The sequence below is a fragment of the Scleropages formosus genome, chromosome 5 (assembly GCF_900964775.1).
Source record: "Scleropages formosus chromosome 5, fSclFor1.1, whole genome shotgun sequence".
NCBI classification, from domain to species: Eukaryota; Metazoa; Chordata; class Actinopteri; order Osteoglossiformes; family Osteoglossidae; genus Scleropages; species Scleropages formosus.
In genome coordinates, this window is record NC_041810.1 from 26,950,454 (window position 1) to 26,975,463 (window position 25,010).

At 45.4% G+C, this 25,010-nt stretch overlaps 1 protein-coding gene across 4 annotated transcripts; it reads left to right on the top strand.

Moving 5' to 3' along the window:
• The first annotated feature begins 4,294 nt into the window (after positions 1 to 4,294).
• LOC108942398 (transcriptional enhancer factor TEF-1-like) lies at positions 4,295 to 24,937 on the top strand. 4 transcript variants are annotated; one of them, XM_018765741.2, is made up of 13 exons: positions 4,295 to 4,541; positions 13,477 to 13,729; positions 16,836 to 16,900; positions 17,399 to 17,461; positions 19,321 to 19,332; positions 20,031 to 20,165; positions 20,406 to 20,452; positions 20,550 to 20,611; positions 20,733 to 20,866; positions 21,149 to 21,322; positions 21,629 to 21,769; positions 22,562 to 22,714; positions 22,795 to 24,937. In XM_018765741.2, the coding sequence occupies exons 2-13, from the start codon at positions 13,528 to 13,530 to the stop codon at positions 22,906 to 22,908; spliced, it is 1,302 nt and encodes a 433-aa protein (XP_018621257.1). In that variant the 5' UTR covers positions 4,295 to 4,541; positions 13,477 to 13,527; the 3' UTR covers positions 22,909 to 24,937. The 4 variants fall into 4 exon arrangements, with proteins under 4 accessions (XP_018621257.1, XP_018621260.1, XP_018621259.1 ...); XM_018765744.2 differs by having other exon boundaries at positions 21,629 to 21,730; XM_018765742.2 differs by lacking the exon at positions 4,295 to 4,541 and adding an exon at positions 5,006 to 5,039.
• The last annotated feature ends 73 nt before the right edge of the window (positions 24,938 to 25,010 follow it).

The window sequence follows — 25,010 nt, forward strand, 5'->3', positions numbered from 1 at the left end:
GTGGTGAGTTGGATTCGATGGCGGGGGAAAAAGCTGGACAGACCTGGCAGGCCCAAACGCATAGTGAGGGTCTGTTGGGAACGTTTGGCGGAGGCCCCTGTCAGAGAGGTCTTCAACTCCCACCTCCGACAGAGCTTCAACCAGGTCCCGAGGGAGGTGGGGGACATTGAGTCTGAATGGACTATGTTCCGTGCCTCCATTGTCGGGGCGGCGGTTTGGAGCTGCGGCCATAAGGTCTCCGGCGCCTGTCGCGGCGGCAATCCCCGAACACGGTGGTGGACACCGGAAGTAAGGGATGCCGTCAAGCTGAAGAAGGAGTTCTATCGGGCCTGGCTGGCTCATGGGACTCCTGAAGCAGCTGACAGGTACTGACGGGCCAAACGGAGCGCGGCTCTGGCAGTCGCCGCGGCAAAAACTCGGGCTTGGGAGGAGTTCGGCGAGGCCATGGAGGAAGACTTTCGGTCGGCCTCAAAGAGATTCTGGCAAACCGTCTGGCGACTCAGAGGGGGGAAGCGGTGTTCCACGAACACTGTTTACAGTGGAAGTGGTGCGCTGCTGACCTCAGCTGAGGATGTTCTCGGGCGGTGGAAGGAGTACTTTGAGGATCTCCTCAATCCCTCCGACACGCCTTCCGTAGATGAAGCTGAGGCTGGGGACTTGGAGGGGGACTTGTCCATTACCCTGGCTGAAGTTGCTGAGGTAGTCAAAAAACTCCTCGGTGGCAAGGCTCCGGGGGTGGATGAGATCCGCCCCGAGTTTCTCAAGTCTCTGGATGTTGTGGGGCTGTCTTAGCTGACACGCCTCTGCAGCATCGCGTGGAGTTCGGGAACGGTGCCTCTGGACTGGCAGACCGGGGTGGTGGTCCCTCTTTTTAAGAAGGGGGACCGAAGATTGTGTTCCAACTACAGGGGGATCACACTCCTTAGCCTCCCTGGGAAAGTCTATGCCAGGGTACTGGAAAGGAGAATTCGACCGATAGTCGAACCTCGGATTCAGGAGGAGCAATGCGGTTTTCGCCCTGGCCGTGGAACACTGGACCAGCTCTATACCCTCACTAGGGTACTGGAGGGTTCGTGGGAGTTTGCCCAACCAGTCCACATGTGTTTTGTGGACCTGGAGAAGGCATTCGACCGTGTCCCTCGTGGCATCCTGTGGGGGGTACTTCGGGATTATGGGGTTCGGGGCTCGTTGCTACGGGCTGTTCGTTCCCTGTATGACCGGAGCAGGAGCTTGGTTCGCATTGCCGGCGGTAAGTCAGACCTGTTCCCGGTGCATGTTGGACTCCGCCAGGGCTGCCCTTTGTCACCGATTCTGTTCATTATCTTTATGGACAGAATTTCTAGGCGCAGCCAGGGAACGGAGGGTGTCTGTTTTGGTGGCCGCGAGATCTCGTCTCTGCTTTTTGCGGACGATGTGGTCCTGTTGGCTTCATCAAGTCAAGACTTGCAGCGTGCACTGGGGAGGTTTGCAGCCGAGTGCGAAGCGGCGGGGATGAGAATCAGCACCTCCAAATCCGAGGCCATGGTTCTCAGTCGGAAAAAGGTGGATTGCCCCCTCCGGGTTAGGGGGGAGTTGCTCCCTCAAGTGGAGGAGTTTAAGTATCTCGGGGTCTTGTTCACGAGTGAGGGAAAAATGGAGCGGCAGGTTGACAGACGGATCGGTGCGGCGTCCGCAGTAATGCGATCATTGTACCGGTCTGTTGTGGTGAAGAGGGAGCTGAGTCGTAAGGCGAAGCTCTCAATTTACCGGTCGATCTACGTTCCTACCCTCACCTATGGTCATGAACTCTGGATCATGACCGAAAGAATGAGATCGCGGATACAAGCGGCAGAAATGAGTTTCCTCCGCAGAGTGGCTGGGCGCACCCTTAGGGATAGGGTGAGGAGCTCAGTCACCCGGGAGGAGCTCGGAGTAGAGCCGCTGCTCCTCCGCATCGAGAGGAGCCAGTTGAGGTGGCTCGGGCATCTGTTCCGGATGCCTCCTGGACGCCTCCCTGGGGAGGTGTTCCGGGCTTGTCCCACTGGGAGGAGGCCTCGGGGCAGACCCAGGACACGTTGGAGAGACTATGTCTCCCGGCCGGCCTGGGAACGCCTTGGGGTTCCCCCAGAGGAACTGGAGGAGGTGTGCGGGGAGAGGGAAGTCTGGAGGACTCTGCTCGGACTGCTGCCCCCGCGACCCGGCCCCGGATAAAAGCGGAGGAAGATGGATGGATGGATGGATGTTAGTTAGAAAGATGTCATTTAAAACACACTACCTTGTGGCACTGTCATCTCTATACATTGAGGACTAAGAATTTTCAAGATCTCTGCACACTCTCCTTTTAAGAATTAAAACATCAGAAAAAAAAAAACAATTATATACCTAAGGAACTTGTCTGAGGTGTTTAGGAGATGGCTGGACAAACACAGAAGCAGATGGATTACTTTGGCAGATCACTTTGGCAGCAGGTAGTAAGCTCTGCCAAAGTGATCTGCCAAAGTAATCCATCTGCTTCTGTGTTTGTCCAGCCAACTACTGGATATTTCCTCAGTAAATACCCCGATATCTACCATGGAAATCTTAGCAGGAATCATTGATGGTGTGGATACCATGAGAAGTGTGAGGTTCGCACAGGAGTTAGTCAGGCACAGCCAGTCCTTCTGCCAGGATTTTAGGGAACTCTTCAATCCTGCTAATAAGCTTAGAAAGCTGAACAAGGCTGTAGGAGGGCCTCCAAAGGCCTGGAGGGTGTACACTCAATTTCACAAACCTTCCTTGCCATTGTAAATGAGAGCATCACGTGTTTCCATTCAATAGGCAGATAAGGCCACACAATGCTTCATTGACCCAGAAGCCCTCAGGGGTCCGCTCCCCAAGTTTAGACGCTAGCTTTTCTCTCGGCAGCAACAACTTGGTTAAGAACTTGTCAAGGCAATCTGTAGCGACCTTGGGGAGGACAAGACCTCCTCTTGAAAAAATGCACTTACAAAACCCTGATATTTTGTGTTCATTGCAGTTATGATCTGCATGTTATGTTACCTTTATTGCACTGGGTTTTGGTTTGCTGATTATAAGAAGGGAAAATGTGCTTGCTCTCCACTACTTGTGCTAAAAACATTGTTTTATATACTTTTATATAAATGTTACAAATTATAAACAATATTTGTTTAAAATGTCTGTCTTTCTGGACAATACTGACCAAATTGTTTTTGCTTTTTTGACATCAAGCTACTGAGCTACAGCAGTAATTAGTGCAGCAAGGAGATTAAAGATGAGTCACAGGTCTGGTGAGTCAGTGGAGATAAATATTCAGTTGAGTTCAATTAATTTTATACAGTATGACAACATAAGTTGCCTCAGAGCACTTTTCAGTAATAAACAGATAAACAAAACAAACAGAGGTATATATAAAAAACAAAAAAGCATGTCCGTCCATTCCCTGTCGCAAGAAATTCAAGGTCTAATGAATCATGTAAAAGCTGTTTGATCCCGATTTCAACTCCCGAAGACTCCGCATATGTTTTGTGCTTCAGGAAATATGGTAAGTCACCGCAGAGACAGATCACTTTATAGGGTTGCATTCCAGATACACATATTTATATAAAGGTGACCTGGATGAACACACATACTAGTGTTAAGTATCTCCAGGGTCTTTTTTTCGTCTAGATCTACACTTCTTAAAACTGGCTCAGCCAGCAAAGCTACATTTGTGAATGTCAACTGAATGGTTATTTATTTTGGGTAATATAGTGAGCCTTGCCCAGAGGCCTGGGTGTATTGGTGATGCTGGTGTATTGATCATTGACACTCAGCATAAGACTCTCCATCATCACTTCAATATTTATAGCTAGCTACTTCATATAACAGCATGTGATTTCCTTAAGTATTGCCCAGAAATGAAACACTGATCTTTGTCATTTCATCTTTATAAGTGACTGATTCTGTCTTGAGGTTTAGCCGACATAATATATTATGAATGTCATCTCTGAGTGACAGTCAGACTTAGTTGAAACTAAAATACAAGGAAGCACAAAAATGAAACTGATAAATGCGCTTTCTGCCCTTTGGGATTCAAACCTAAATAGAGTTTAAAATTATTAAATCGGATAAATACATTTGTCAGGAACAAAAATATGTATTTTTCGGTGCAATGAATGTAATGTTAAACATCGGGGAAGCGGGAAACTATTACGCCATGTTGAAGACCTACGTTCCGGCATGAGGTCACCCACGGCCCCTGACCCCGCCCACGACGTAGTGATGTCACTGAGCCCCCGCCCGCTCACTGGAGTACGTCACTCGGGCCCCGCCCCGCGCGAGCCGGGCCTTCGCGTTCACTTCATTCCTGCCATCATTCCTGCGTTCATTCCTGCGTTCATTCCGCTCATTCCGCGCGTCCCCGTGGGCGCGCCGCTCGTCCGCGCACACAAAGCCGGCTCGCCCACGAACGCCCGCGCGCACTCATAAACGAGCACAACTTTACCCAGAGTTTACGGAGGTTTTATGAACGTCCGGCCGCCCGGGAGCGGACTGAGGGACAGGAGGAGGAGAGTAAATCAGAGGTAAGTTCGCAGCGCGCGGCGACTCACAGAGAGTCTCCGCGAGTGCGAGGGGACTGTGGAAAAGTACCTCCATGTGCTCGTGCGGAGTGTCGCGTGTGAAACGCGAACGCGCGCCGTGACGCGGAGAGTCCCAGTTCGTGTGAAAACCATCCCCGCTTCTCCCATCCCGAGGAAGGAGGCCGAACTCGCGGGGCGCGCGAGACACTGAGAAGCGCGCGAGCGAGCGGGAGGGAGGGTGAGCGAGAGAGAGAGCGCGCGCGCATGATAGAAGGGTCTGGCGCGAGACTTCACCTCAGAAAGAAAGCGGTCTGTTTATTAACTCCTTTTGTTGTTATTGCACCTCGGGGCCCCTCGTCGCCGAACCGCATGCCATGGACTGATGGAGTTTCACAGTTTTTCACTTTTTCACATCTTTTTGCACAATTATGCGCCTTTTTACAACAGTTTTTCCACACTTGTTGCGTCCCAGCGACACGGTGACGGACGAGTCGATTATCTGTGAGTAGCTTTTCACACATTGCCAATTGCCACTGTTTTCGCCGTTTTTTACTCCGTCCGTGTTTACTCCGCACGCGCTTGTTCGTTCTAGTTATTTTCGTCCTTGTTCCATCGTCGCCAGCTCTATGGCCAACATTAGCCTGTTAGCTTTTGAACGTGGTGCCTCAGTGAGTGGCGAACAAGAAGAATCACTCACTGCCAGATCATGACATGGGGGGGGGGGGTTATTATTTTGTAAATAAGCGCACATGGATGGAAACACTGGATGTGCTCTTCGTGTTTATTTGTGTCAAAGTCTCTGAATCATTGACTTGATCATGATCAGGGAACAGATGGAAACCGGTGGACATAGGAAATACTTTCTCCAAGTGCTCCGTTGGTCTGGTAAAAGTGTCTGTTGGTGGTGGGAGTGTTGTCCAGGATGGTTCAACTGGTCTTTATGGAACCTGGCTCATCTTCCAGTGCAAGATGAAGCGGAAGGGCATCTGCTTCATGTCCGCCTGTATTTCCAGTGCAGGTGTGTGGGAGGAGGGCTCCCACCTGACTCCGAGGCCTTCTCTCACCACTGTCTGCAGGAACCCTCCCCGACAAGCCCTCAGCTATGCCAACGGGGTCTTTTCACTCCGCTGTCCTTTGTCCTCTGTGTTCCTTTCAGTTTAGGCATGAATTATGTTTTCAAATGACGTGTTTGCTCGCTGCTGATGGCACAGCGGGTCAGGCTGGTGTCTCCTAGTGCCTGAGCTGTACTTTCAGGCCTAGGTTTATATTTATTCATTTAGCAGAGGCTTTTCTCCAAAGCGGCGTTCATCTCTGAGAACAATACAAAAAGTGCCTGGCATCAACAAGGAGAGATTTGGATGCAGATGTGATTCTGGAGTACAGTTAATTTGTCACATACTGCCATATGAACCAGTGTACATTACATGAGTAGCTGTATATAGGCTTTTCCATTATTTACAATTATGTGGCACAAACATACACGTTTATTAAGGTCTCTCTGTTTTTGAGGAGGTGACATGTTCCTCTCGTGTTTGCATGAGTTTCCTCCCACAATCCAAAGACCTGCCTGGAAGAAAATAGTGGTGAACCACTTCTGTACCCTCCCTTACTGTGAAAACCAGACAAGTTGTTGCTGAGAGTCAAAATTGGACTCGGGTCAGGTTAGAGCTGCAATCTACCTAAAGTGGGTGTTCTGCTGCTGCTGCAGCTGTTTTTTGTGTCAACATCACTGTTAATTTTGTTAACCAGCAGTGGGTCATGGACAGTAAAAATCAAGAAATTCGTGGAATTTAAGTACCTATTCATTTTGCTCTGATCTCGCTCGCTGTCATCCATTGTTATTTTCAGGGTAAACCAACAGTTGCTGCTGTTGTGGTTAGAGCTACCACCTTGTAGTAGAAGGATGCAGGTCCAAATCCCCCATCCAGCTGCTCCCATAAAAATTACATGCTACGTAAATGGGGTAGAATTCCATTATTACGTTGCTGTCAGTTGATCATTTGTCGAGATGGTTCACGTTTGGAGAAAGTGGTCACTCTGAAACTAGTTTTGGGACTTACATTTGGGGACCTCCATTGTTCTTGCAGAATCAGGCCCCCATACACTACCTGTTGGTGAGCAAGGGTCCTTCTGAAAGTCTGTCGGCACCCTCAAGGTTATTTACACCACATCTGTTAACAGTGGCTAGTTAGACATTGGTGAAATCGATGCTTGTTTGAGTTTGCAGTATTTTTCAATTACAGAAATAACTGAGCATTCACTCATTAGTCACTCTGCACATTTACAGATAACTTCACATGTACAGTCGCACATGTCCAGCACCCCACTTTGAAGGCCACACTGTAGGTCCTGCCTTTCACCACCCTGTTGTCACTGTACCCTTGGTCTTTCAGTCACAAGTATTTTCTCCTGCTGGTGAATTAGCTGAATGGTATTACCCTTCAAGTTTATTTGCAAATTTTAACATCCTTTACCACTGTGTTATTCTGGGGAATGTTGTGTTAAAAGTGTGTTAAAATCAATCTGTGACACCCAATGAATTTTGGAAGTTCCATGTGTGGAATGTAGGGAAACAGTCCTGCTGGTTTTGGAAAAAATTTTTGATTCATCCTGCAAAAGGAGACAAATCTGTCCTGCCTTGAGGGGGAGCAGGCCAGTTCTTCTCTATTCAGGCTTAGAGGTGATTGTGATCACACGGGACATATCTTTTGGCCCAGAAGGCTTGTTCGGTCAAGTCACACAGGTCGTGCCTTGACCACAACAAGCTCTCAAGCCAGAAGGACAAGTTCCCTCTGAGGGAAATTTTAACTCTGTCCAGTTTCCCACCTATTGAGGCAAGTGCACATGCGGGGTTTACGTTACATTTATTGATCCGGCTGACTCTTTTCTCCAAAGTGACTTAGTGTTTAGCTATTTACAATTACCCCGTTATACAGCTGGGTAATTTTTTTCTGGAGTAATTTCGGGTAAGTACCTTAATCAAGCTGGAGGTGAGATTTGATACCGCGACCTTTGCATCCAAAGGCAGTAGTTGTAATCACTGTTACCAGCTGCCCCATAGATATTTGCTCTGGCAATCTCCACTGTGGAGGGTAGGAGCTTTGACTATTGTCTAGATGTTCATCTGGTTGTAGAATGGCCTGTCAGGAGAGTGGCCGGTGCACCAGGTGGTCTCGTCTCCATCTCCATCAGATAAGTTACCTGGTAAATTTTCTGCTTTATACTGGAGCTATTGGCTTTGTGCGCTGTATGGGCATCAAACCCTCTGTCCTGCCAGGAACCAAAGGCTCTCTCAGGACCTCCTGTGGTCTCACTCTCCCATCATGCCTTGAAAGGCCATCCTATGTGCATATTCATGTGCAACTCCTGTCTTTGGAGGAAATACTTCAGGGATCTCTGGGTGGGTGTGTTAAAGATTCTGCAGGTAACTAGCTGATAGTCCATCTGCATAACAGCTCAGGTCTTTTTACATGTGTTATCTAACCGGGACTTGTCATTAATTTGCTGTACATAAGTTGTCAGACGTTCGTACACAGCGGAAATCCCTGCTCTGTCTGAGTTGTGTGCTACTCAGTCAAATTTTTTTGTAATCTGGAAGTGTTAAGGTCCAATTGTATTGATTACGTCCAATTCATAGTTTTATAAATTCTTAGTTTTTTTTTTTTTTTAAAACCCCTTGTTCTCCACAGTCTAAAATATTAACTACCACAGGTGACATTAGGAGATCTACTGCTGTGGGGATAGTAGTGTAGTGGTATGAGCTGTTGCTTTTGAACCTAAAGGTTGCAGATTCGAATCCCATCTCTAGCTGTAGTAACCTTGAGCATGGTGCTTATCCTAAAATTGCTCAAGTAAATAATTACCCAGCTGTGTAAATGGGTAAATAATTGTTGGTGGTCAAACATGTCTAAGTCGCTTTGGAGAAAAGCATAAGGGAATTGAACTGAAATATATTAAAGTATTACAGTCTCAGGCTTGTGAACATTTTTTTTTTTTTTTTTTTTTTTCCTGCGCTGAGGAATAAACTGATGCCAGGTTTAATTAGTGATTCTAATCTCCAGTTACATCACTGTAGAACTTTAGGAAAGACAAAATTGTTGACAGACTTGACCTATGCTGTTGAAGAGATGCCATTGGCACAACTTGATCTGTTTTTGGTTACTTTTGGCAAACATTTGAAGTAAAGAATTTGAATCTACACTACAAACTACCTACAGTTCACAGCCCATGTCTGCGTTCTTTGTATTTATTTACTGTCTTGTACTCAGTTCTGTGTTGCACCACGGTCTCCAGAGAAACGACATTTCGTTCCACTGTATACAAGCTATATAGAGAAAAGACAATAAAAAGAACTTGAACTAAAGCAACCGCTTTAATAAGACTTTGGTCAGTATAGGGGTGATATGTTTTTGGCAGGGTGCTGTGTGTTCTGTTGGTCCTCTTCTCATGAAGGAGAGACTCTGTTTTACTTCCAGCTGCTGGAGCTATGAAGGCCATACAGAGACATACTGGAACCACATTAGCCATGTTTGTGCTAATCCTGTTAGCCTGGTTTTGCTGTAACCTCAGCCTCCTATTCCCTGTTGGAAGAGAGCAGACGGTGGTACGGTCTGATGAAAGTCTACGTCATGTGGGTAGTCCCCACTCTCAGGTACTTTAGGTCACACAGGAAGAGGTATAAGGGGCTGGTACTATAATGGACAAAAAACTGATGGATGGTCAGTGAAATGGTCTCTGGAACTAAAATCATCCTGCGATTTGTTGTCTGAGAGTACTTGAAAGGGGAGGTTGGATACTAACCAGGAGTTACACTAAAGTAATTGTGTGTGTTAACTTTGCTTTATTTTGGTCACTGAGCTTCGGGTTCATTTTTTATTTGCATTATTCCTAATATGTGATACATTTTTGTGTGTTCTGTCTTGGAATTTCTATGGAGAACTTGAGAAGCAAAGTGCAATTTGCTTCTGGTTAGCTTTCTCATGTCTTCCAGAGAGTGGATATCTGTAATGGCAAAGCTATAGCTAGGAATTGGCATCTGGTCTTGGAGTGTAAAAGGGGAAGTGATTTGAACCTGCAGCCTTCTGTCCTTTCATCCGAATGCTAAAATGTACTGCAGTGTTTAGCACAGCAAAAAACCTTGAGGGGGAAAGCTCAGGCTAGGTCGGTGTTCCTGCCAATAGCCTCAATTAAAGCATCATGTGAGGTGGTGATACAGTGTGCGCCTGAAGTGGGGAGTTCTCAGTAGTGATTGTCTTGGGAGAACGGTAGCCGGTTCCTGTTTGTGCACTCTTTCTCTGACATTAATGTTTTAATCAAATTTTGAATATTCTAAAGGCCATTCCAAACCCACTTAATTTATCCATTTATACAGCAAGTTAATTTAACTGGAGCAATTCAGGGTAAGTCTCTTGGTCAAGGATTTTTCAGCAGTAAGTGGGATTCAACCCCTGGTCCTTTGAAATGGAGTGCAGAAGCTTGAACTACTGTGCTACTTGCTCTTTTTTTTTTTTTTTTTTTTTTTTTTTTTTTTGAATTTCAGTACTGGCTTTAATGTTGTCCTGCATGCATCTTTGTAGGTGCTTGATTGCCCTAATGTGGTTAAATTCAGGCTCTTTTTTTACATGAAATTGCTGAAGCCCTTCAGCAGAAGAATATAGACTAATGTGAAGTATCAGAAGATAATTTAAGAAGGAAATTGCACAAAGCTTCAGCAGCATACATGGACCAAAGCTGTGACCAGACACCAGGTTAAATATCACATTGAGACAAGTCTGAAAGTGTGCGAATCAATACAAGTACTGACAGTTCAGTACAATAACAGAAGAATGAATGGACCTCCTAGCTTTGTTTTCTTTGTTGACTTCTTCTCTGCAGTGAGTCATCTCTGTTGGTGTGCTGTCACTATGGCAGCTCTAGCACACTCAATGTCTCCATGTACCATGATGTTGCCAGGGTGCACAGTTTGGGACCAGCGCTGTGTCATTAGTGCGTTATATGCAGCACAGGATGGTTTTAATTTTCATTGCTTTCTGCTAATCAGTATGCCTTGATGTCTACTCTTCACTTTTGGTGTAGCTCAGTGGTTTGGTCCTAGGTGCAAGTGCTATTTCACTTGATCGGAGCTCTTGATAGTTTGTCCTGCTATTCCTTTCCTGTGTTGTGGGATTCCTTACAAGTCCCTGCGGGATTTGACCCAAACATGGGATATTCTTTCCTTCACCAGTGTGTGAACTGGTCTTTGTGAAGAAAAAGGTTCTTCCCCTACAGAGATGAAAATAGGACTTTCCGTGTGGTCTTCTGTGTGATCAGTCCTGAAAGGAACCCTTTACGTTTCAGAGTTGTACTCTGGTAGACTGCTGTAGTGTAGTCAGATGAGCCGTTCTCCATTGGAAAATAGTGTCATGGCCCACTGCGTTGTGTTAATGGAATTTCAAGAGGGAATACAGTAGTGTTTAATATGACATCTTACTGTTGCACTAAACAGAAACTGTGTCTTCAAATACTTGTAAAGGTGAATAATTAATGCCCATTTAGTCAACAATAAACTGTCCTGTATTAACAGCTGTGCTCTTTGAGTTCATTTTGTTCATTCACTCCCCCCCCCCCCAATACTAGGAAATTGCTGCTTCAAACCTGTTTACTTCTGTGTCACTGTGTTCATGTGGGCAGAGTGACTTTTTTTTTTTTTTTTTTTTTTTTTTTTTTTTTTTTTAAAATAGTTAAAGGTGGGCACTGAAAAAGCAGAACAGGGAAAAATATGGACACCTTTGAGCTGGGTTGCTAGAGCAGGCCTTTCAGGACATCATGAGTAGTTGGGAAAATGGCAAGATTTGACTCAGTATTCATCTATACAAGAACTTGATTGGAAGCACAGACAATGAGACTGATGTCACACTTCGACTATGTCATGCAATACTGGATTCTGTGAAAGACAGTTATGCCTGGAAAAGTTGGAGGAAAAGCTGACCAGCTAATACATTTATGGAATCAGTCACAGTGGGTGCAGCTCTTTCAACCCTAAGAGCAGAAGTAGAGGACAGGACATTATGGAGGCACTATACTCTGTATATGGGGTCAGTGAGGGTCGACAGTGGTTATTGACAAGTGTAACAAACATTGCAAGAGGATTCCCCCCCCGTTTATTATGTTTGACATAATGACTGGCAACAGTGTACCTGTGTGACAATGGAGGAAGGAGAATGTGGTTTCTAGGCTTTGTGTTTGGTCTTTAATGAGGTGTGATATATGATCTCACCAGACCAATGTGAATACTTCCACACAGCACTAATTTCTCTAACCCTACATGGGTGAAATACTTTCACACTTCATATTCTTGGGTTCCTTGCAGTTTTGTTCACTCACTGAGAATTACATTTTTCGTAGCATCTCTTGCTTGGTTTTTCAGGCAAGGTGAGAGGCCCTGAAAGGTAAAGCTGTATGACTTTTTGTGACATTTGCGGTGTGTGTCTAGTGGAGTTGTGTATCTGTTTACACCCTTGGTTGTCCCCCCTCTACAATAGAGGAGCCTCCTGATGGGTTCCTATTTACCTCTACACTCCAGCATCTCCTCTTCCACTCAGGCTATTCTGCAGAGTAAAGGCATTTGAAAGGAGCCCCTGAAGACAACCTGTTTGAAAGATCTCCACTTTCAAAGTATTTAATTTCCCTGCAGGACCTGCCTACAGGTCCAGTATACCCAGTAACAGCACTGGATCCCAGCGAGTGGTCATCACTTTGCTGAAGGTGATCACCGATGCAATTTTCTCATCTCTCCATTCCCAGCGAGTTCTGCAGCGTCAGGGCTGTGCACTCGGCCTGCAAACAGGACTCTGTCCACACCCCTCCCCCACCCCCGGGGTGACGGCCTGCTCCCACCCCTCCCCCACCACCAGCTGACATTTTAGAAGAACCAGATGCTGCTTGAGCTCTGTGAATAGGCCCTCCTCTGGGGGTGGGGGAGGAGAGTAGTACAAGGCAGCATCCAAAAAGATTGGCGCAGAGAACATGGTCTTCACCACTTTCTAGACTGATCTCCTAACTTCAGAAAAACTTATTTCATTAGAGAACCCGATTGATTCAGTGTTTGCTTGTGTCAGTCCTGGTCAGTGTTCATTATGGTTCCAGTTTGTCAAGAGATTTTCAGCTGTGGGAGTTTCCAGCCTGTTCTGGTTGAGTCAATCATTCAGACTGGGCATGTATGCAGAGAAGCTGTGCCTGGGAACTATGTAGAGCCCCGCACCAAAGACAGGAAGAGTGAGAATCAACAATGATGACAGTTGAGTCTGAATTGAATCTGATGTCATGAGTACAGTGGTTAGGGAGGTCTTGTTTGTGTTTTGTATAACTAGTTAAATCATAAATCTGATGCAAAATGTCCTGTGTATGACATATATACATACACACGAGAACCCACCAACTGTGAGCTTTCCTTTCTTACACTTCCCTCACATGAACTCTTGGAGCTTTGAGTACTTTAATATGTGGTGTTCAAATGTTTGGCCTCGAGAGCCCTAGAGTAAAACTATACACTGATCAATATAAATTAAACTGGAGTAGCTATAGGAAGACATGTTTAGTTATCTTCTTATTGGTGATATTGACCCTGCTTGCCCCACAGACTTGAAAATTAAGGTTAAATGGGGTTTAATGTACTGCAGGATGTGCAAACACCACAATATGATTGCAGCTGCAAAATCTGGCAGTCCTGTCCATTTTGACCTGTTCCTCCCAGTTGCCTGTGATGCACTTGGGGAAACTGGTATCCTGTTGCACTTTTGACTGTCTAAAATAGGATAGAAAGAGTTACCAAATGTTTCATACATTAAAATTCTTGTAACTGTCTATTTGCAAAAGAAACTGAAGCCTCTAGCAGCAGGGATCCATCCTGTAATACACATCTGTCCCCTTCCAAGTGCTCCCTGTTTTCTTTGACCTTCAGGGTCCTCCCAGGTGGACTCCGGCCTCTCGCTTGCAGCGGCTCGCTGGCACCATGGACCCCAGCAGCTGGAGCGGCAGCGAGAGCCCGGCTGAGGAAGCAGAGGGGCTGAGCGACTCAGCAGACAAGACTGTGGATGGTGATGCTGAGGGCGTATGGAGTCCTGACATCGAGCAGAGCTTTCAGGAGGCGCTGGCAATTTACCCTCCCTGTGGACGCAGAAAGATCATCCTGTCCGATGAGGGCAAGATGTATGGTAAGTAGTGCTGATAATAGGCAGTAACATGACGCACCATGGCACGGTACCCTACCCACTGACCAGCAATGATACACCATAGTGCAGCACCCTGGCCATAGCCGGCCAGAGGTACACCAGAGTGTAATAGTTTATGCACTGATTGCCTGTCTGAAGTCACTGTGTGAGGAGCAGAGGTGGTGTGAGTCAGGCAAGACGCACAGCTCCTGCCCTCCCCCCAAAAGGCCCATCTTCAGAAGAGCAGATGGTTCAGCGGCTGCTGGCAGCTGTGGCCCCTCCCCCAGGCCTGCTGGCTGATGTCATGGAAAGAAGGGGTGTTTTCTCTCTGTACTGTGGGGTAAGGGAAGGAACAAGTTCAGGTCTCATGGGACTCCCCTGGCAGGAGAAAGGGTGAATATGGGAGTCATAATCAGGGCTGATGGCTGGAGGGGTTTCTGCATGTTTTGCTCTCCTGGGCTGTTCTTCCTGGGTGGGGGGTGGGTGGAAGGAACACAACCAACAGGTGTGAATGAACTCTGAAGTGAGGTGGGCTTAGTTCACTGCTGGGTCAAAGTTCAGAACTTGTTTATATTTGCATATTGATATGATGCTGAAAGATTACATCGATTTACAAACCCTGGTAGTTATCGCTATCTGTGTCTGAAATATGCCTGTAAGAATCCTGTTTGGATCCGAATTTCACTGCCCCTCTCAATTCGCCACTGCCTTTTCTTCTCAAAGTTGAAGCACGTACAGCTCTGCTTCTCCTCATGCTATGAGCAGTGCATTTTGCGTTATATGTGCTGCATTCATTGTGGGCAAGGCTGGAGGGAATTACCACACTGCATAGGCAAGTAGCCTTTGTGGGGTTTTTTTTTTTTTTTTTTGAAAGATGGACTGTGCCTGCAGGGTCTGTTGGTTGGGTTAGGGGAGGGGCCAGGGAGCAGGAAGTTGAGACCATGTGGCACGGCCTCTGTTCTGAACTAGATGTGTTCAAACCATGGGGGGTGTACTCTTACACTTCCATGGCAGCAGACGCCTGGACTTTGGCCTTGAAGTCTTTCTTAGGGCAGCTCCGATTGCCCCCATCCCCCTGCGTGGCACTAATCTGCCCACAATGGGCAGCTGGCTGCTGCTGTCAGATGTAGGATCAGTGCTCTTTATCCTTCATCTTTTACACAACAGAGCCTTTTGAGTCTCTTGGTGTTTTAAGGCCTCTGTGGAACTGCAGTCTGCACCCCCTTCTTGTCACATGACCCTCAGGGGGTATACCTTATCAGGGACAGAGATCATATTGCTGTTGAGGTGTGCACACCTTCAATCTGGGGATTGCTTGTGCAGTCACTGGTTACTGGTGTTACAATGTTATTACAGAAAGTAACAGAAAATAAAAAAAAAAGGCAGCATCTGTGTTATTACCCTTTTAATTATTTTTGCCTCAATGGTAAAACAAACTTTGGAGTGACAAAATGAGTTGCAGACTTTGGGTCCCAGTCGTATTTGTAAGTTGAGCAGCCTGTGTAATCTGATGTGTGACTAAGACAGACACTTGTTTTGGGTGAAGCTGGTGTCAGGGGGAGGGGAGGTTCGTGCTCCACTTTATTGCCCTGCAAGTAAAAGCCCAGCAACTCCCACTTGGGCTGTGGAAGTCAATGTTTGTTGTATTGCAGTATTGTCATTGGTAGTTGCCATTTCTCATGTTGAGATCTATCCGGCGATGTGATTTTTGATGGAAGCAGACAATCTTTCTAGCTTCTCGCACACTGTAACCATTCCTGGATCCTTCTGCATCCAGCTCGGAAATCGAGGTTACTTCCTTAGTGACACTAATGACTTTTTCTGTTTATATAAACACAATGTTTGTGTAAAAGCACTTTGAAAAAGAAAACTGACATACATTTGTGGGAGCTTCTGTCTGAACCCCAGAACGGACGGGACAAGCTGAGATAGATGTTAGATCTGAAGTTCATCCTCTAATAAAAGTACATCCTTTTTGTGGAGGTGGGTGGCACTGGCGGGGTGGGTGTTTACAGGCTGTTTTGATGCTGTGATCTGGGTATTAGGCACCTGCATGAGTTGCTATATTATCCTGTGTGTATGTGTGTACAATCAGTACAGGTGTGCTGAATAGAGGACCAGAGGAGGAAAACAGCAACAGCGGTGTGGTTGCAGTTAGTCATGTGACCTCCTTTGAAGGCTTGACACCTGTGGGGGTGGAGTCTGGCCTGGGTGCTGTGCTCATCGCCACCCTGATTCTGTTTGCAGTCCCATTTGGCGCATGTTCCAGGTTTCTGAAAAAATAACAATTTTCCAATTATTGTGGTCCTTTTGGAACATGATCAGCATCAACATGTTAAACTCTTGTTTGGGAAAAAAACACTTATCTTTGTTCTAAAAGCACATTTGGAGTTTTTATTTAATGCATTAAGTTGCTACTTCTGGGGCTAAATTTTCCCACTTTTTTAATACATGACACTGAATTGAGTTTTTGAACAGCTGAAATACATTATGCTGTTAGGAAAGATAGTTTATTAGACTTGTTGTTCTTCAGTTTTGTCCTATTTTCCTCTCTTTTAGCTTTGCTTCAGGTTTGGAAGATTTTATGTTTTTCAGAATTTTGTCTTTTAGTTGCAGCTCTTTCAGAGCTACTGAAAGGAATCTGCTGCCTCCCCCCCGCAGCTCTTAGCATAACGTGTGTGTGTGTGTGTGTGTGTGTGTGTGTGTGTGTTGGGGGATGGGAAATCTCCTTTCCACCTGTCCCCCCCTTCACACCCACGTAGTAAGTGGAAGGTGTGCTGTACCACCTGGTTGCCATGATACCAGTGCCTCGTCTCTCTGGGTGGGGCTGTGTCATCAGACATGGGACAGCAGGTCAGGAAAAATCGCTCTGCTTTGGAATCAGTTTCTGCTGTCAGCCCTTAGCTTTGAGGATCTTCCTCATCTGGATGATTTGTTATGCTAAGTTACCTCGTTAGAGTATAATACAGTGATGATCTGTGTCCTGATGGCTGTTTCTGTGTGCAGTAATATTGTGTATCTGTGGTCCATGTTCAGATGGTGTTCTCACCTTGGTGTTGGTACTGTCTTCACGTAGTCTAGAGGTTGACAGCGACAACTCTCTTCACAGGTCGCAATGAGCTCATTGCTCGGTATATCAAGCTGCGGACCGGAAAGACGAGGACAAGAAAACAGGTAAGCGTGTTGTAGTGATGATGGCATCCCTTGCAGTGAAGAAGGTACTTGTTTCTTTGCTTAAATAGGCTCATAGCAGAGCAATTCTGTCTATAGAGAATGACTGGTGTTACTGCACATTACCTTATTTTTTCATAGCCTGTGGGTTACTATTTATCCTACATGCCTGTTTTGATATATTTTAAGTTGATTTACACTGTCATCGTGATGCCTGTTGGTGCCTTAAACCAGTTTAGAGTACAGTAACTTAGCAGCCCTGTCATTATACTCACTTTTATGAAATAAATGTACTGATAACCATTACATTTGGGTTTCTGGTTTTATTTTTCTGTCATAAACTGGAAACACAAATATATCTGGGCACATTCAGGTCTGAGAAGGTTGGAGAAGTTCAATACCCCATGAAGGTGTCAGGCTTTGCCCTTGTTATGATGATGAAAACTATGGTTTTCTTTAGCATAGTTACTGGTTTTTCCATTGTTTCCATCCACCTCACAGGTCTCCAGTCACATTCAGGTTCTTGCCAGAAGGAAATCCAGAGAATTTCAATCCAAGCTGAAGGTAGGTGCTGACTTGCATCTCTCCTTTTGGTTCCTCAGTGTCTCTTCTTGTTTCTCATGGTGATGAGTGGGACCACTGGGACATGTGTTGCCCCCAGCCCTTTTCATACCACTGTCCTGTTTATCACTTGATGACAATATGGTCATCATGGGCTTTTCCTAACAATTCATTTCTAAAGGGTTCACACCAAGGTGTCTGTGTGTTTTTATCCATTGTGTTTGATGCATCTGTTTGCACTGAGCTGAATGCAAAGTTAGGCTGAGCAATGCCTGCTCATTATCTTTGTGCTCTGTCACATGGGAGTATTCACAGGTCATTAACCTTTACGATATACTTTTTTTCCTTTAATTGTTCAGCGGCTAAAAATCATTTGCTGATTAACTGAAATAAGCATTGATTTTAGGAGCCAAAATAAAAACATATTGAAAGAACTTTTTGTATACGTCAACTAGTTATTCCTATATCTGTTAATTGCAATCCCAGTGTATTTTGTGACACTAAAACTATTTTAAAAAATGGATAACGTCAAATCTTGTGGAATCACCACTGTGGAGCTTGGAGATAGAATTTTTATGATTCTCTTGTATTGTTTTAAAGGTCCTGAAGTTGTGCTAAAATTGTCACACGGTCTCCTTCATGGACTTTATTAACTTGAATAATGGGTTTTAGGCCAAGTTATAATAACTCCATCCTGTTAAAATCTGCACAGAAAAAAGAGCATTTTTGAGTGTGTGGACAGCTTTGCCTTTGCTGGTCTCTTGCAAACAATTTGGTACTACAGCTTTCTCTTCTGCTTGGGGGGGGGGGGGGGGGGGGGGGTTGTGCAGATGGAGCCATGAAGTTATGAATGAGCTTTATTGCCAAGTATGTTTACACATACAAGGAATATGTCTTGGTGACAAACTTCCACAGCACAGACAGAATTACAGTGACAAGACACAGATAAAAGTAGAGTGGGCTGATAAAAGATTTAAAAAAATATATAGAGTATAAAGTACCCAATGTACAAATAGACAATAGACATATGTTTGTACAGGTATGTTATATACAGTGCAAGGGAAAGTCAATAAGAGATATGATATGAAAAATAGATATAAATAGGGTTGTTTATTGCACCAGTTTACTCCCTAGGGGGCATTTAGCTGTTCATGAGGTAGATGGCCTGAGGAAAGAAACTTTTCCTGTGCCTGGCTGTACTATGTGTCTCAAGGCACATTAGGTTAGAGCTGGAGGTCAAAGACTGAAGTTGACTTAATAAAACATCCAGCCCTCCCTCAGTGGCTCTTAGTACGTGGCTTTGTGCTGATGGAAAACATGTAGAAACGATGTTCAGTTCAGAAATAAATGAGCTTCGCTGTCCAAGTCTGTGAGTGTATGTAGTGAGGAAGGTGCCTCATTAGAGGGCGCTGTCCAGCCTGGCTGACACATCTGCCAATTTAGTAATGTGCAATAACCCAGTGTCCTGTCTTTTTGGAGCATATTACTGGTGGGCAAGAAGCTGCTCCCATCTTTGTTTTGGCAAATGAGCAAATCGCTTCATAAACCAATTTTTGAATTTGAAGTTAAGAACTGGACAAAGATGCAGCTCCATTGAAATGTTTACATACGTTTCCACTCTTGTGTGTGAATATTATCTGTAGTTCCTTGGTCGGTTTAGCAGCAGGCCTGCAATATGATTCTTTAAAGCATGTGTGGCTGCTGTGAACTGGTGCACAGTGGAGCAGATAGACCCGTAACACCTGTCTACTACTGCTTACATCATGATGTCCAGTGTTCTTTGTGGCTGATGTTTGTATATAATCTTTATATGTAGGTTATGGTTTGTAAAATGACAGCCAATCTTGTCTGTTTGCATTTAGGTGACAAACATGGTAAGTATTTTTTTATATATATAGCCTATATAGCTTCCACCTGTGTCTGCTTGCAGTGGTTCTCGCCTGTAACTGAGTTTCCTGTTGCACAGTCTGCCCCAACACTGTGCCACAGTTGCTCTGCACTTACTACTGCCTTTTGAAGCTCTTTGCTTATTTTGCTGGCACAAAAGAACTCCACAAGCTGTGGGGAAAAGCCTGTGTAGGATGACTGACTGCAGCTTCAAGCTGGGCAGTACTCTGACACCTCATGAGCCTCAGTGCACATCACAGTGACATGTTTCTGAATGTTGAAAATTTCCTAAGGCAAAGAACAAGCTCTTCTAGCTATCAGCAGTTTATCTCCACCAAAGGCCACTGAAGTAAGCTTCTCTGAATGAAGAACACAGTCCCCGCTTAGGTCAGTTCTGGATTCTTTAATGCAAAAGCTTCAGAGATGCCTGTGATGTCACTGTTTGTTGGGGCAGTAGAGTACAGAGCCTCTGCCTGCTGTGGTGTCCAAGTGCTATCTCTTCACTCTGATATATTACGCTGTGTGTTTTCTGTCTCATCACCCTGCTGTTTGAACTGCAGGGTCAGTTTTCTGTGTGTGACATTGCAGCGTGTATGCAGTTTCTCTGCTCTGTGTGTGAGGTGTTTTGCAGCCTCTGTCCACGTTCTAATGTCTCTCTCATCGATCTCTCCTGGATGTCCTGCAGGATCAGACAGCAAAAGACAAGGCCCTGCAGAGCATGGCTTCCATGTCTTCAGCACAGATCGTCTCTGCCACTGCTGTCCACAGTAAGCTGGGTCTGCCAGCTGTTCCTCGGCCCGCCTTTGCAGGAGCAGCAGGGGTACGGCACCCACAAACTTGCGCTCAGCTATCACATTCACTGCACTGCCAGAGTCATATGCAGGGATATGTGATGAAAACTAAGTGATTAACCATACAAAGTATTGATAACATCTGGAAATGCTGTCATCTCTTCTTGGCTAGTTGTCAGGATAGCATGTTGCATGTCTAGTGACTTTCCAGGGTTATTCAGTTTATTGCGCGCAAGCCTGGTTTCACCATTTATTGATCTCTCCTCTAGTTCTGGCAGGGTGTGGTGTCAACGGGCCAGGCTGGATCATCGCAGGAGTAAGTCCCCTCATGTCCGTGTGTGCTCTGTGGGTGATCCATGCAGTTACACTCCACCCCTCTTCACACTCTGCTCCTCTGCTCCACCTCATTTCAGCATCAAGCCTTTCTCCCAGCAAGCTCATTCCATCCAGCCTGTGGCAGCAACACCTGTTTCAGGTATACAGCCTTCTTGTCTGTGTGAGATCTTGTGTGATGCTGCTGCTCTTGGGTTTGATCCTCCTATGAAGAACTTGCAGGGCTCAAGAGAGTGACTTCTCCCCTGCATTTGTCCCTCCAGGGTATGAGCCCCCAGTGACCTCGGCAGCTTCAACACCCCCAGCTCCAGCATGGGAGGGCCGCTCCATAGGAACCTCCAAACTCAGACTGGTTGAATTCTCTGCGTTTCTTGAACAACAGCGGGACCAGGACTCGGTGTGTACCTGCCTCCCAGACTTTGGAGTTCCAACATCAACCCTTTGATTGTGCCATTTGCATGACTCTGTGGACCATTCTGTAATCACTAGAAAAAACAACTGGTCAGACTATACTTAGGAAGATTAGGCCCGACAGAAAATAGTTTTGCTGCTTCCATTTAGTTACTTGTCCCACTTCCAGCAGAAAATTGGGTTTAGTCCCAGAAGAATGCTCCTATAGCAGCACTCTGTACAGGGCTCTTCACACAGCTCAGTGACTGACTCTGTGTGTGTCTTCCAGTACAACAAGCACCACTTTGTGCACATCGGCCAGGCAAGTTACTCGTACGCTGATCCCCTGCTGGAGTCGGTAGACATTCGCCAGATTTACGACAAATTTCCAGAGAAGAAAGGTGGACTGAAGGAGCTGTTTGATAAGGGGCCACAGAACTCTTTCTTCCTTGTGAAGTTCTGGGTGAGTAGAACACCATAAGCTCATTCAAGTGTGTTGAGTGAGAGAGGTGAAACCAAGGCCTGAGAATGAGGCCCAAGGTTTTTTCAGCTTTGCTTTCAGGCTCTGTTTCTGATGAGACCAAAGACTTGGAGATTGTTCAGCATCAAACATTGGCTCTGTTTATGGATGATGCTTTCTTGTGCTGCTGATTTTATGGTTTTTATGCATCAGAAGATGCTGCCAGAAGATACCCTTTAGTAGTTGTGTTGATGCTGCCTGGTGGCCCTCCTCCTAGTTTATCTCTTGTTTTGCACTTCTTTCCTGCAGGCTGATCTCAACTACAACATGCAGGATGACGCGGGTGCCTTCTACGGTGTCACCAGTGAATACGAGAGTCCGGAGAACATGAGCATCACCTGCTCCACCAAGGTGTGCTCTTTTGGCAAGCAAGTGGTGGAGAAGGTTGAGGTAAGTGTGGAAGCCAGAAGGTGGATGACCCGCTGTGGTTTTTCATCGGTTGGATTCCACACTGTACTTGAATTATTTTACAAAAAGATTATTCTTTTTTTAAACCAAACTTCTCAGGTCTTTAATCAGTCTTAGTCCTCCTCTTGATAATTGAAATCTGACTTGGGAAACAAGTAGTGTAGTGGTTAGAGCCACTGCCTTTGTGATTGAAAGACCTGGGTTTGAATCCCATCTCCTCCTGTAGCACACTTGAGTAATGCTGACCCTAACCCTAAATTACTACAGTAAAAATGATTCTGCTGTATAAGTGGGTAAATATTTAGTGGGTAAAGTAGCTTTGGAGGGAAGTGCCAGATTTTAAAAAAAAAAAAAAAAAAAAAAAAAAAGAATTTACATGATAAATGCAAAGGCAGATATAAACGGTGTTGCATATTGAGAACTGTATGTATGTGTATGAGCAAAATCAACCAAAAGCCCATGAATACTCTGGCTCCATACCTCACAAAATTTGACGTGGAAGGCTGTTTATTGTAACTTGTATACACACCTCCAAATTCACTTAACACTTGTTTGCTGCTTCCACTTATACCTATAAAAATACCTTAATACAATTCCTGTAGAGAGGAGCCAGTGTATTTTATGGAAATTTTAAAAATGTAGTTGTCATGTTGATGAACACCAAGGCGCATCAGTGCTTTTTCTGCTCCACATTTATGGAATATTTTTGATAGTCAGTGGTAAATCTGTAGATCCAGTAAAACTGAAGAGTACAAATTGGTGCTGTCCCCACAGACGGAGTACTCGCGCTTCGAGAATGGACGCTTTGTCTACAGAATAAGCCGCTCACCCATGTGTGAATACATGATCAACTTCATCCACAAGCTTAAGCACCTCCCAGAGAAATACATGATGAACAGCGTCCTCGAGAACTTCACCATCTTGCTGGTAAGCAGAGGTGTCCGCGAGGCGGGCTAGGTGGTGCTCTCCATGGGCAGCCTCTCACTCCTGCCCTGCCTGTGTTCCAGGTGGTCACAAACAGGGAGACACAGGAGACACTGCTGTGCATGGCCTGTGTGTTTGAAGTGTCCACCAGCGAGCACGGGGCCCAGCACCACATCTACCGCTTGCTCAAGGAGTGACACACGTCACGTTTCCTCACCGATGTCCACAAGTGCAGCAGCGGTGCTGGAGGGCCACACAGTTGTTCTGTTGCGATAGGAATGTGTGGCTTCTAAATGTCTGTAGAGCTGCAAAGAGAAGGTAAAACAGTGAAACAGCCCACCGCTGTATGGGTTTAATGTGGACAAATGGACTCAGTGATTATCCCTTTTATGAATTAATGTCCATCAAGAAACAGCCTCTGTCCTATAGGTCCTGTAAACTGTGTGTATGTGTGTGCACATGCAAGTTTGACTGTTTCCAAAGAAATGTGTATAATACTGGTAGTTCTAAACACTAATGAGAACGCAGATGGATGTGGCCCGGATTGTACTCCACACACACACGCTGGTCTAGGGTTGAGACAGAAATATAGCTTCTTTTCACTACAAAGGTAATAGTAATACCGTGGTATGCAGCTGTGTCACAGGAAAACAGTGATGTAGAGACACCGTAGTGACTTGGTTACCACTGTTTTGTGGTATGACAACAGCATAATGCATAACCTCTCTTTACATCTGTATCCCATGTGCTTGTTCAATGTCAGCCTAGATGATGTCCACGTGGTTAGTGGTAAAGGAGGCGGAGAGCCGGTCGTGGTGATCTAGGTGTGATGGCGTTTCATTCCTCCTCTATATGGTCAGTCAGCAGCTATTTTTTGTACAAATGTGTGTGTTCGTGTGTTCTCCGGGCCAGCCTCTGACCTGAAGCCTTAAACCTGGTGGTGTCACCCCCCTACTCACACACTGTGACGGTGTTTACTAAGCTGGAATAAACCATAGAGAACTGCCAAAGTGTGACACTACACAGGTGTGTGACACTACACAGGTGCCTTGGGGGGGTTTAGTGTGGATTCTTTAACTGAACAAGAACACTAACGTTGTGAATCGGAATGCCAACACATCTTTTACACGTCTGGTTTATCAGACTGTGACACAGGAGATGGTCAGTTTCTGCTCATGCAAACTTGTTGATAATCAGTGTGAACTTGTTTGATTGATGTAAAAACTGACCTGCTCTGCCTTTGCTCTCCCACACGACCAAAAATGTACAGATATCAGTGAAACGATATGGTTCTGCTGCACTGTGAGCGTCCAAAGTGCCTCTCTGGTCCCAGGGACTGAGAACTGAACCAGGACATAACCGCCTTAAAGAGGAGATGGATGGATGTTGGGCCACTAGTTTGCCTTTGAAATCAGGTTGTTTGATAACGAGGAGTGTGCTTCTGTGTTTTTTTCCCCCCTGTCAATTCTATGGTGATGTAGCGTCCCCCTGTGGTCAGGATGATGTTGACATTGCCTGTGGGTACTGATCCACAGCCTACGTGTGTGTGTGTGTGTGTGTGTGTGTGAGCTTAGTGCTCATTTTGAACACTAAGAACTGATATGCCTGTCAACTGTCAAAAGAAAACACTGTGACCATAATGGTCAAACGCAGAAGTTCATCATAGTTGACAGTGGCACTGCCATCATTCTCTAGGCCCAGTGTCTAGAGAACTGTTTGCGGTGCACTCTGGGTACATGAGAGATCAGTCACGGACACCAGCAGCCCTGTGTCCCATTTCAGCTGGGGCCACATTCTCACCTTGAACTCTGGATATTTGTCCAGTTGTAGTGGTCACAACAGGATGTCCAAAGTAACATCCACACAGGCAGTCAACAGCCTGATTAATTTTTTTTTTTTGTGTATTCGTACCTTTCATTATAACATTTGTTTACTTTAAAGTGGACTTAATTCTGATAGAATCATGAACACCTGGGATTGTGTGCAGAGAACTTTGAAAAGGTGCGTGGTGTTAGATGTGTTCTGCCTGTAATATGAACGTGACTTTTTTTAATTATTTTACCCCCCTTCTCCTTATTGTCCTCAAAGGTATCAGTGAGAACCCTTGACAAACTGACTTCATATTCCTTGTTCCCAGTCTTTGACTTCTGGATGAAGTAGATATTTTGTAGCTTTCTAGGAACTTTGTATTCATATGATATCAAATGGAAATAAATCACTTTTACCTCTGGCATTGATCCTGCCTGTCTAACTTTACTGGAGAACACAGCTGTTGTGATGTCATTACCAAATACTGACA

Excerpts from the sequence above, each read along its gene's own strand:
- LOC108942398 (XM_018765741.2), top strand. The coding sequence starts at position 13,528 with ATGGACCCCAGCAGCTGGAGCGGCAGCGAGAGCCCGGCTGAGGAAGCA. Across the intron at positions 20,166-20,405 it reads CCTTTGCAGGAGCAGCAGGG|TTCTGGCAGGGTGTGGTGTC; the intron begins GTACGGCACCCA and ends TCTCTCCTCTAG. Across the intron at positions 22,715-22,794 it reads AGAACTTCACCATCTTGCTG|GTGGTCACAAACAGGGAGAC; the intron begins GTAAGCAGAGGT and ends CCTGTGTTCCAG.